Here is a 13,298-nt window from a genome sequence, read left to right as displayed (position 1 = left end):
AGAAGGTTAGACTAGAGTTTTAATGATTTAACGAAAAGAGGTGTGAAACAAACAAGGCCACAGAGCTAGTTGAAAACAGAGGATTGGGGAGGAGGTAGTGGTGCTGAACTCGCAGAGGCTTAAGAGACTGAATGCTGAAAGGCATCTATGATGTATGTACGTATGTATGCATGCATTTTACAATTTATATTATGGTGCAAAAAGGAATTGGACAGGGATTAATAAAAATGATCATGGCATTGTATAAGGAATGTTGTAGTTGCGTGCAAACACAAGTTGGCAGGACAAGTTGGTTCAAAATAACTAGTGGGCTGAGACAGGGAAGTGTTCTATCACCAATCCTGTTTACAATAGTAATGGATGACATCATGAGAACAGCAAAAGCAGCATATGGAGGAAGAGAAATGAACATGATGTTATTTGCAGATGATATTGTGATTTGGGGAGAAGACAGGAAGGTTCAAGAACAGTTGAATGTGATGAATGGGAAGACTGAAGAATGTGGATTGAAAATAAGTGTAGAAAAGAGTAAAACTCTTGTTATGACTAGAGGGCAGAAAGAAGGGAAAGGTCAGATTAGACTTGCAGACAAGCCCCTGGAAGTAGAGGAAACATTTAAATACCTGGGGAGTGAATTAATGGAGAATGCTCGACTGGATGCTGAGATTAGTAAAAGGATTCAAGCTGGAAGTTGTTTCTATCATAGTGTAAGAAACATGTTATGGGACAAAGATGTGCCAACGGAAGCAAAAGATACTATGTACAAGATGTATTACGTACCCATAACAACTTACGGAGCAGAAACTTGGACAATGACAAAGAAGGATGAGAGTCGAATACAGGCAGTCGAAATGTTCTTGAGGAGTATGATACAGAAGAGTAGAAGAGACAAAATAAGGAATGAGAAAATCCGGGAAGAAATTGGAGTGGAAAAAATGAATGATAGAATAGAGAAAAGCCGACTAAGATGGTTTGGGCACATAAAGCGAATGAGCGACGAAAGAATGCCAAAAAAGGTGATGGAAATGCAAATCCAAGGAAGGAGAGGCCGTGGACGACCACGATTGAGATGGAAGGATACCATCCAATGCAGCATTATAGAAAGAAACCTGGACTGGGACACTCTTGGAGGAGGAGTGGTGGAAAGACCGAAGAAAGTGGAAAGGAACCATATTTGCCCCTACCCGGCTACAGCTGCATAAAGGGAAATGATGATGATGATGATGATTATTAATGTTATAACTTCCCTAATTGTAGTGCTGCTACTAGGACAATGTATACATCATTTTGAAGTATACAACTTATCTTTGCTTATCAGGTTATAAAAATTGCTATCTAATCTGAAAAAAATATCCACAGCCTGTTTCCTGTCATTCGACCGGGTCAGGAATGGAATGAATGAAGCCCCCATCTAGCAGCGAGGATAGGAATTGTGCCTGCTGCCGAAGCCTGTTGCACTCCTCTGGGGCAATGATTAATGACTGACAGACGAAACAAAATGATACTGGAGAGTATTTTGCTGGAATGGGAGATGACAGAGAAAAGCGGCGTTACCGGAGAAAAACCAGTCCCGCCTCCGCTTCGTCCAGCACAAATCTCACATGGAGTGACCAGGATTTGAACTACGGAATCCAGTGGTGAGAGGTCGGCGCGCTGCCGCCTGAGGTACGGAGGTACCACTATATAATCTAATCATTCATATTAATATGCAATATGAAAAAAGTATTTCACATAAAATAGAGAAAGGAACTGTAAAGCAAAGAGTACACAACACATTTCTCAAAATTAATACATCCATGGATGGCAGCTACTCAATGAAGTACAAAACTGGCATAAGAATTTAGAAATTGTTCCCCGGGCTCCCATCATTAACTGTAGATTCATAAATGTTTTTTTTCTCCAAGTACACTTCTTCTGGTTGACCAGAATGGGATCCAAATTGCACAGTTGCAGCATTCTACCTAGAAATTTTTGCCGGCTGGGTGTCAGGAATGAGCAGCGGAGCGGGGAATACTACGTAAAAATTAATAAGGTAAAATTTTAATTTATTCCCCTCAGGACATCAACAACAACAACAACAACAACAACAACAACAACAACAACAACAATAATATGGCCTCAGCTATGCCTTTGCTGGTGAGTGTTTACAGTGCACTATATCTTCTGGTATGGGCTAGAATAAATTTGTTACTTTCATTGACTTGTCTCAGTCTCATCCTTGGTTTTGACAATATGAAAGTGACTGAGGTATGAGTGATGCTAGTAATACCATTCCTTATGCAGCCAGTCCCTGTTATGAATGGTATGAAAATATCACTCATAGGGTCGGCTGGTGCATGCATTTCAGTGGGCTTGGCAGACTGATATGTGAGCAACTTCTGGCTCAGTGAGGAAAGCAACGGGAAACTACCTCACTCCTCATTTCCCTAGTACGCCTCTTCAGTGATGTCTAGGCCATCTATGACAGCTGTTCGCATAGCTGTGGAGGATCGAACCAGCCTTTGGGCTGAATACCCAACATACAACAACATACATGGCCTCAGCTACCGTGTGCAAACATTTTAATTTGACGCCATCTGGCTGCCTAATCGTTACTTTCGATGTTCCATTTTACTCTATACCTCTAATAACTAAAGTGGAATTCTGACAGGTAGGGATGGAGGGAGGAGCATTGCACGTGCCATTTCACGATGTTGCCACATTCCAGCAGTCCTTTCTCCTACCCCTTGCTTCCGGCACACTTGTTCCCTTGTTCATTCTGACCGCTGTAATGTGTTGCAGAGTACCTGGCCATACGGTGTCATCCCTCAGAGACATACAAACAGTCAGGCTGCTGTGAGGAAATTCCTTACCAAAGGACTGGTACAGGAAGACATCTCTCAAGTAACTGGCGAAACTACATACTAGGATTCTTATGAATTGTATGTTGAAACTCATTAAATTACTTATATTTACCGTTTGAGACTGATGCATTAATATCGGGACTGACAGAGAATAAACAGGACTCAAATAAACCTTTTATTTAGAGTTACCTGATGGTTGTGGATGTAAAGGCAGTTAAATGAGTTTTAAGAAGTAGGACAAAAGACGAGCGTATTAAAACCATTGAGAATCCTCCATGACTCAGGCAGCAGCATGCCGCCCTCTCACCGCTGGGTTCCGTGGTTCAAATCCCGGTCACTCCATGCGAGATTTGAGCTGGACAAAGCGGAGGCGGACAGGTTTTTGTCCGGGTACTCCGGTTTTCCCTGTCATATATCATTCCAGCAACACTCTCCAATACCATTTCATTTCATCTGTCATTCATTAATCATTGCCTCAGAGGAGAGCAACAGACTTCGGCAGCCGGCACAATTCCTATCCTCGCCGCTAGATGGGGCTTCATTCACTCCATTCCTGACCCGGTCGAATGACTGGAAACTGGCTGTGGATTTTCATTAAAACCGTTGAATTTTACACTTCCTGATTTCAAAACAAAGGATTTTGCTGTAACACTTTGATTCTTCGACAGTGCTACCCTTTTTGAAGCAATTGTAGCTCAGCTCAAACTTAACAGTTAACTTACACTTATTTATACAATAGGGGACAATATTAAATTAATGCTTACATAATGCTCAAACTGTTCAAATATTCATACTGACACGTTAGGTAAACAGCTGCTCAAAATATAATTAGTCTACTTTCCTCTGTGTGTGTGTGTGTGTATGTCTACCCCTCAGTCTCGTTTCTTGATACTGGGTCGGGATGAGACGAGATTAATTTATACAGCATGTTTCTATGGCCAGATGCCCTTCCTAGCACTAACCTCAGTTGAGGAGCTAATGAACATGAAATGTGTTATGGTGAATGAAACTGGGTAAGGGCTCCGAGGACTCACCTCTGGCCTATGGATAGGAACTGTACCTGCATTTGCCTGTAAGTGAAAATATTAAACCATAGAAAGCTATTCTGAGAAGAGCCGACAGTGGGGTTCAAACCCACGCGTTTCCCGAATGCAGAGCTTGGCTCCATATTCGTAGTGCGTTAAAACGCGCAGTCACTCAGCCTACTTTCACCTAGGTAAATAAAATTATAATTTTTGTCTGTACGCTTGGATTATATGTACAAGATTCCAGAACTTAATGTTAAGAAAATGTATAGATTAAAATAAGTTGAAAAATGATAATTCTGTAATGATAGCGCGAAAAGATGATATTGCATTTGGAAAATAGTGAGTTCGAATCCCACTGTCGGTAGCCCTGCAGATAGTTTTCCGTGGTTTCCTATTTTCACAACAAGCAAATGCTGGGGCTGTACCTTAATTAAGGCCACGGCCGCTTCCTTCCCACTCCAAACCCCGTTTCCTATCCCATTGTCGCCATAAGACCTATCTGTGTCGGTGTGATGTAAATCCAGCGGTAAAGAAACACCCGTCACCAAACAGCCCCGACTTTTCTGTAAATTTCTGTAAGAGTATCCATTATATAAAGCATAAGGCTTGCCTTTCTTTGTCTCGATGACCTGAATGTCATAAGTAAGCATGCAGATAGCATAACAACAAAACTGCATGTCTACAGCTGGAATAATTACAGTATGTTAAAAACTATAGACTAATATTACCTCAAAAAACGTTCAAAGAGAGGGGATAGGTAAGGAGAATCCTTATCACAGTTGTGTGGAGTACGCCCTAATTAGCAGTCCCCTTGCTGCATTGACGTTGGAAAACCCTGACAGGCTGCTGATAATTTTACAGTGATCGCAAATGGGACACAAACGGGTCTTTCTTCACATTCTTGTTTTCCACAGAAATAGAATGCCACTCACACTGAAATGCTTGCGACAAGATCTAACTCAGAAGTGAGAGGTTTGGCAACTCTGAGTAAGACAAGCTGGCCAGAAGATTTTATCTCCATGGCAACCGCAGTCGCCCCACCCTCGTTTCCATGGCAATCATACCCCCCACTCCCTTTACCCCGCTCAAACAAGCAGTAAGCGGACCTCCCTCTAATAAATGTCAGAATTTAACTTTAGATATTAGAGGTATAGACGTACTAGATGTCAGAGTAAACCAAATCTCAACTGGGCGTCTAAGGCTGAATTTTAATTTTGTCGGGTAAACACCAAATGTGTCACCAGAGATCTTTCATATGCTTTCATATTCTTCAAAAATCCGACGACCTCTCCCAGGTTCGAACCCGCTATCACTACAACTGATCTACGGAGAGCATTGACAGTAATATTAGACAGGTGAACTACTTTACGAGTAATGTTATGTTATAGTGTTGTACTGCTCATTCATGATCAAACAATGGGGCATACCATACGGGTTTGTGACATCATGAGGAATCGCGTGCTCTCATGCGATTCCATGCTAATCCAGACGCCCCTCGTACTTGATACTATGTTATAGACAAGCTAAACATTTAAACTCCAATGTAATTGATGCAATAATGCTAACAATAATGAAGAATTATCATTTGGAGTTTTTACATTTTAATTTGGAGCACGCAATGACTCAAATATGTATTAATATTATATAACTAGCACATATCTAGGTTATGTTAGCCAGGCGGTCTGTAAAAATGGCAGGGCAGTGCGCCCTTTAAAATGATCCTAGGGAGAACACTGCAGTTGGGTCAATGATTATTCCATCCTTGCTTTCTGGTTTAAAGTCTATGATGCCTGGTGCTTCCATCTGCCACCAATCCAAACAATTCCTCGAACACATAATCTGGCTCTTTGAGGGTGCCAGCATCAAGTGTTGAATATTGTGGTGTTGATTATTCCTTAAAACATCTCTGAACAAATTGTGCTCTCTGTGGCAACGCCATGAGAAGATGTCCTGGGACCTGCCCGGTAAGGAGTAAACTGCAGCAACATTGGCTATGATCTTGATTTCTTGCCGCCATTCTGAACATGAAAGACCACCATAATCAGATATCCACTTATTAACTGGTGTATATTCCTTAGATAATGTGAGATCCGTACCCTTATGGGGCAATTCACTCCAGTGTAAAAATTCACGTTCTCGTAATTTGGTACAAACCTTCCTGGTATCAGGAAATTGAGTGTAACTGGTCTCAAACTTATGGCCTTATGGCGACAATGGGATAGGAAAGGGCAACGAGTGGGAAGGAAATGCCCGTTGCTTTAATTAAGGTACGGCCCCAGCATTTGCCTGGTGTGAAAATGGGAAATCATGGAAAACCATCTTAAGGGCTGCCGATAGTGGAGTTCAAATCCACTATCTCCAGGATGCAAGCTTGATAGCTACATGACCCAAACCGTGCAGCTTGGTGATCTCAAACTTTACCAGTTGAAGTAACTAGATTTCTACAAGTACCTGAACATCTCAATACACAGTAGGAATGACTGAATCACAGGTGTAACACGGTACTGAAAAGCAATTATAAACAATAGTCCCTTCTACAAATAATCTCTTGCACAAGACATTAAAATTACGTACTTCACAATCCAGAAGGGGTTGATTGTTCCAAGCTAAAACATCAAGGATGTAGTATGTTTTAGACTGGGCGTGCCAGATACAATCCAGTATTGTGGAACCATGACTACTAGGTCCACGACCATGACCTCCAGGCAGGACAGATGGAAATGAGGCCGTAAAGCATCCATACTTATTGTATGACCTCGTAGAACCCTGGAAATAGATATCCGAGTGAAATTACTTTTTACTGTAACAGAATAATGGACAATACAATAGATCATCCAATAATAAGCAAATAAGTAAGCAAATGACAAAACAAATTTGCAGCTTAAGAACTATTTAGCTATTCAAACGTTCTCAATGAAAATTAAATTGTAGAACGATCTTTTACAAGACATTGACCTGTTGCCAAGATATTATAGCCAGGAGGACAGTAGATTGCAGGCATCGGAAGTGACGTCCCTGAGATATTTACAGATAAAACAAGGTGACAAAAAATTAAAAAATGAGACCTGAAGAAACAAGGCGACAAAAAATCAGACACTTTGATACAGAAAACTGAGTTATCATTAGGAAGGGCTAGCTGAAGAGGATTTGAACATGTGAAAAGGAAGGGAGGTAGAATTTAAAAAGATCATGTTATTCATTTTATGTACCTTTGATTGCTATAGATTTTGAGAGATTCAGGAGTGTCAGAAATAGTTCTTTAAAGTGGCAAATGGCAATGACGTCGAACATTTAGTTTATTATGAGTCATGCAATGTATAAGAGAAATAACAATTTCAAAAATTACCCGTGCAGTAATAATTAATGTTCTTCTTCCCTTAGGACATGGTACCATATACCAACTGTCTGCTAGGTTACTGGGAACCTCAATGAGCCATTCTGACATCATAAGTTTATCGGAAAATCCACATGCTTTCTTTGCCTGCAACAAGTAATAAATGCTTTTTAAAGGTGCACAAAGATAATTCCATTCCAAAAAAAGAATGACAGAAATTCTCTTACCTCTTCGATTTTGTTCCATTCCATTTCTTCATCTGCAACGTCGTCATTACTTGAAATGGCTGCAATGATGCCACGACTTGCATTGAAGGAATCACCCCGCCTCCTGAGAAAAATTTGAAAGAGTGACAAAATGAAAAATACATAAATAATTTTAAGAAACTGAAAGAGTTCAACACTTGAAAGGCACACAATTTCCTTGAGTAACTGCTAACTTGAAATTTAAAGTGAATGATGAAATCGGCAGTACTCTTGTCATATACCTAGTGTTTCAGTGTCCCCCCTGAGAGGAGAGGTAGGTTACTGAGCCCGGTGCATGGCAACTGCTTCCCTTCCGATGGCTGTAGTGTGCTAATAATTGCGTTTCGTTCATTGAAGAGCAGAAAGGTACCTCTGACTTTACAGGATGGCTGGTATATGCTGGGTTGCTCAATCCTGGCAATGCTGACAAAGTACAGCAAGCTCTTAGCAGCTATAAATTGTACATGTAAACATTCTACACTGTTCCTCAACAAACCTATGAATGTATTTGAGTTATAAGACTATTTTCATTGGAAGGCAATATTTCTAAATGTAAAAAGTCAATAAATGGTGCACACAACTTTTAGGCCTACATGTAGGGGAAGGTGGGGCAAGATGGGGGTAGCGGGGCAGAACTGGGTATAGCTCTTATCTCCACAGTAAGTGGTGCAATCTGTCGGAATCTTTCAGAACAATGACATCACATGGCTACCTGCTACCACATGGTAGTTCACCAACATTCCTAGCGTATGTCTGTGCAATTTTGGCCACTGTCTAGTATTCTGCCATTGCTTTGCAATTGGTCAGCATTCCTTCATCTCGAGTAAGTAGAAATGATATACATTCAGATAACACGTTATATTATTATTTGGAAGTGGGCCTTACGAGCTTCTTATTCCATTATATTACTTAAAATATTTGAATTACTTTTGCTGTCTAGATCTCATAACTGTAAGAATGTGTTTGTGGGTCAAAACAGGGTGGGGCATAATGGGGTAGTGCCCCACTTTGTCTTTGATCACATTTTATTTATTCTTATGGATTCCTCTTTCGGTACTATGTTTCGAAATGGTAAGAACATATAAAAGGAAGACGGAAAGGCAACAGCGGTGCAGTGTATACATGGAAGAAGCCGTTCAGGCCATTGTGAATCGCTCTATGCAAGAAATGGGCCCATAATTCATGTGCAGGTGTTGATACAGACGATGAGGATGCCACACACATTTGTGCATAATGTGAATAGAACTGTGTATTCAATTTACATTTTCTTGTAAGGTATATTTGATATTGAACTCATAAAAAATAAATGTACCCCATTTTGCCCCACATAAGGGGCAGAATGGGGCAAAAGACACTGTTTTGATAATGTATTTATTGTAAGAGTTGAAAAGGCTAGATGTTCATTCAATACATATTTTGTACTTCATGACAGTGTAATAAATGCATATATGCAATAGAAATAATACTTTTAGATTATTTGATGACAAACAACCAGGTCCAAGCATTAAATACCCTGTTTTGCCCCACTTTCCCTTATGTATGTTGGGTATTCAGCCCAAAAGCTGGTTTGATCCTCTACAGCTCCACCAACAGCTGTCATAAATAACCTAGGTGTCACTGAAGAGGTATACTAGGGAAATGAGGAGTGAGGTAGTTTCCTGTTGCTTTCATCACCGAGCCAGATGTTGCTGTTACATATAAGTCTGCCAAGCCCACTGAAATGCATGCACCAACTGACCCTATGAGCGATATTTTCACACCATTCATAACAGGGACTGGCTGCATAAGGAACTGTATTACTAGAATCGCTCATACCTCGGTCACTTTCATATTGCCAAAGCCATGGATGAGACTGAGACAGGTCAATGAAGGTAACAAAATTTTTCTAGCCCATACCAGAAGACATAGTGCACTGTAAACACTACATCCTGCCAACAAAATCATTAGGCCTATAAAGTAAATATAATCCGTTTCAGTTACTCATATCATGTCATTTGTTTCATGTTCTTAATTCCTCTGATGAGGTCGACATGAGGAAGGGCATGCGGCCGTAAAAACTTACTATGAAGATGCATCTCACTTCATACTCGACCCCGTAGAGAAAAGGGATAAGGGTATCGTATTATTATGCAATATTGATAACAGGTAGGGATCCTATTCGGAGGCAGCCCTACCCAGGGAGTGGCGCCCCTGCCTATGTGAGTCCCAGAGCACACTGACCTGGTGTGTAACATCTGGTATGGGTCCCAGCTCAGGGTTACGAGTGAAGACCTCAACGGCATCTACGGCGGAGATGGCGGATGGGGCATACCCGTAGCGTCTGTACTCCAGAGGAGCAGCTACGATAGGCGTCTGTCTCCATGTTAGGGGCGGCCTAATTTTGAACCTGGCAGTAAGTATAAAATGCCTTTGGGTGTGGCGAGCCCATCGTAACAATAGCCTATATGGACAAAGCAGATATGGTGCCTCGGAAAAGGTTAGGGCGTCCCCTGCTAAAAGCGACGCGCAGCTCTTCAGGTGCTGGGGGAACTGTGAAAAATGGGCAACCAGCACCAAACTACATCAAAATTGCAACAGTTAATGTACTGACACTGACGGGAAAGACAGAAGAACTGGTTGACTTCATGATAGAAAAAGATACAGCCATACTTGGACTGTGTGAGACCAAGAAGAGGGGTACAGGGGAGATCCCTCTGAGAGGCTGTATTACAGCGGAGGACCTGAAGCAAAAAATGGAGTGGCCATCATACTTATAAGAGAAATCCAAGAATATCTGGAATATACGAAGTACGTCAGTGATAGGATGATGATGATGATGAGACTCCAGTTTGAAAATGGCGTGAAAGATCTATTTCAGTTGTATGCCCCACAAACTGGTTGCATAGATGAACATCTAGAGGACTTCTTGGAGGAAGTGAGAGACAGAAGATAAGGAAGTACTATTGATGGGAGATCTTTTTTTTTTGCTAGGGGCTTTACGTCGCACCGACACAGATAGGTCTTATGGCGACGATGGGATAGGAAAGGCCTAGGAGTTGGAAGGAAGCGGCCGTGGCCTTAATTAAGGTACAGCCCAAGCATTTGCCTGGTGTGAAAATGGGAAACCACGGAAAACCATTTTCAGGGCTGCCGATAGTGGGATTCGAACCTACTATCTCCCGGATGGATGGGAGATCTAAATGCACAAGTTGGAATGGAAAGACAAGGAAAGGAAGATGTTGTAGGGCCCTTTGGATATGGAAATGTAAATCCAGAAGGCGAGTTGTTGGTGGATTTTTGCATGAGGAATCAAATGATTGTTGGAAACACCTGGTTTAGGAAGAAGAACAGTCAGAAGATTACAAGGTATGGCTGGGGAGACAGACGAACAAAGACCATGATTCATTATATAATCATAGAGAAAGAACACCGGAAGAACCTTGTAGATGTAACAGCCATGCCTGAAGAAGCCTTTGCTGGAGATCATAGAGTTGTGATAGGAAAATTGAAAGTATGGAAGTTGAAGGAGAAAAGCATACAAGAAGAATTTCAAAGGGAAATAATACCCTTGGTACCCAGGACAGAGGTGGCGAATGTTGAAGAGGAATGGAAAAGATTTAAGGAAGCACTGGTGCAGAAAAGGTGTGTGGTAGAACATCAGGAAATGTGAAAGACAAAGAAACACACTGGTGGAATGACAGGGTAAAGATTAAAGTGAAGGAAAAGAAAATGGCATGGAAAGCATGGAAAACATCTAAGACTGAAGAAAGTAGAAGAAAATATGTGGAGGCAAAGAATTTGGCCAAGAAAGTAGTGGAGGAAGAAAAGAGGAAAAGCTGGGCCTTATTCACACAGACATTGAGAGATGATACGCAGGGCAGCAAGAAATTACTGTATGGTATCTTAAGAATCAAAAAGAGAGATCAAGTAAACACCAGATTTGTGAAGGATGAAGGTGGCATAATTTTAACAAAGCCAGAAGAAATAAGAAATAGATGGAGAGAGTATTTTCAGAAGCTGTTGAACATAAGATCGGATGACAGTCATTCAATGGACGACCAGGAAAGGCAATTAGTTGACGAAGAAATAGATAAAGAAATTACAATGAATGAAATTGAAATGGCAGTAAGAAAGATGAAGAATGGAAAAACTGCTGGAATAGAAGAAATTTCAGTGGAGATGATAAAGGCAGCTGGAGCTGTAGGCCTGCAGTGGACATATCGGATTCTCAGGAATGTCTGGGAGAATAAGGAGGTCCCTGAGGATTGGCAAAAAGGAATAATCATCCCAATTTTCAAGAAAGGTGATAAGAAAGTTTTGAAGAACTACAGGAGAATTACTCTAATATCCCATGTTGCTAAGATAATGGAAAGGATACTGGAAAGTAGAATAAGGTTGAGGATTGAGAAGCAGATACAGGAAAATCAGTTTGGTTTCAGAAGTGGAAGGTCAACAATAGAACCCATTTTCATTATGAGACAACTAATGGAAAAGCATTGGGAGTACGGGAATGATATGGTGATGACATTCATTGATATTGAAAAGGCATATGACAGTGTCCTTAGGACGAAAGTTTGGGACAGTCTGGAGCAAAAAGGAATTGGACAGGGATTAATAAAAATGATCATGGCATTGTATAAGGAATGTTGTAGTTGCGTGCAAACACAAGTTGGCAGGACAAGTTGGTTCAAAATAACTAGTGGGCTGAGACAGGGAAGTGTTCTATCACCAATCCTGTTTACAATAGTAATGGATGACATCATGAGAACAGCAAAAGCAGCATATGGAGGAAGAGAAATGAACATGATGTTATTTGCAGATGATATTGTGATTTGGGGAGAAGACGACAGGAAGGTTCAAGAACAGTTGAATGTGGTGAATGGGAAGATTGAAGAATGTGGATTGAAAATAAGTGTAGAAAAGAGTAAAACTCTTGTTATGACTAGAGGGGAGAAAGAAGGGAAAGGTCAGATTAGACTTGCAGACAAGCCCCTGGAAGTAGTGGAAACGTTTAAATACCTGGGGAATGAATTAATGGAGAATGCTTGACTGGATGCTGAGATTAGTAAAAGGATTCAAGCTGGAAGTTGTTTCTATCATAGTGTAAGAAATATGTTATGGGACAAAGATGTGCCAATGGAAGCAAAGGATACTATGTACAAGATGTATTACGTACCCACAACAACTTACGGAGCAGAAACTTGGACAATGACAAAGAAGGATGAGAGTCGAATACAGGCAGCCGAAATGAAATTCTTGAGGAGTATGATACAGAAGGGGGGCGTAACGGGAGTGTGATGCGTCGTCGTAATCCATCTTGCAACAATAACATAAGGACTCGGCAAGTTTGAGTCCTCTAGCCTCTCACACTCCAACTCCAAGCACGTAACCTACAAGAGGTGTCCCCGTTAAGCCGAGCAACCCAGCGGAAGGTTCGGGTAACCAATCCCAGCGGGAAGCTGGGTCGGCGAGCCGATCAGTGCGGGAGGATCACCAATCCGTCAATGAAGCAGGCGTGGTGATTATGCTTCACATCCTTTAAGTCAAAAGACAATGAGTGACATTAAGGTGAAATTCCTACATTCCGGAGGTAAAATAGCCCCACAATCGGATCTCCGAGTGGGTGCTACTTTGATGTCCCGTGAAAGAGAAACAACCACAGGAAAAATCCAAACCTACCAGCTCTGCACGTACAACTGTCGTTCTCTATTAAGCAATGACAGATTAGAAGAGCTCGAAGATGAACTTGGAAAGATCAACTGGAGCGTAATCGGTCTATCTGAAGTACGCCGTAAAGGAGAAGGGTGTTACCTTTTGAATTCTGGTAATTTATTCTATTACTGTGGTGAACCAGAAGGAGGGCTTAATG

The 13,298-nt window shown here is 41.3% G+C and overlaps 1 protein-coding gene across 1 annotated transcript in view; it reads right to left on the bottom strand.

The window, feature by feature from the left end:
* Snup (snurportin-1) overlaps positions 1 to 13,298 on the bottom strand; it is a 77,829-nt gene that overhangs the window by 38,884 nt on the left and 25,647 nt on the right. The window contains exons 2-4 of the mRNA XM_067157625.2: positions 7,433 to 7,535; positions 7,218 to 7,352; positions 6,446 to 6,637 (exon numbers count right to left, since the gene is read on the bottom strand). Coding sequence (XP_067013726.1) covers positions 6,446 to 6,637; positions 7,218 to 7,352; positions 7,433 to 7,535 — 430 coding nt within the window. The remainder of the gene's footprint in view (positions 1 to 6,445; positions 6,638 to 7,217; positions 7,353 to 7,432; positions 7,536 to 13,298) is intronic.

Source organism: Anabrus simplex, chromosome 1 (genome assembly GCF_040414725.1).
Source record: "Anabrus simplex isolate iqAnaSimp1 chromosome 1, ASM4041472v1, whole genome shotgun sequence".
In the NCBI taxonomy this organism is placed as follows: domain Eukaryota; kingdom Metazoa; phylum Arthropoda; class Insecta; order Orthoptera; family Tettigoniidae; genus Anabrus; species Anabrus simplex.
The sequence above is the reverse complement of the archived record's forward strand: the minus strand, read 5'-3'. Positions and strand labels throughout refer to the sequence as shown.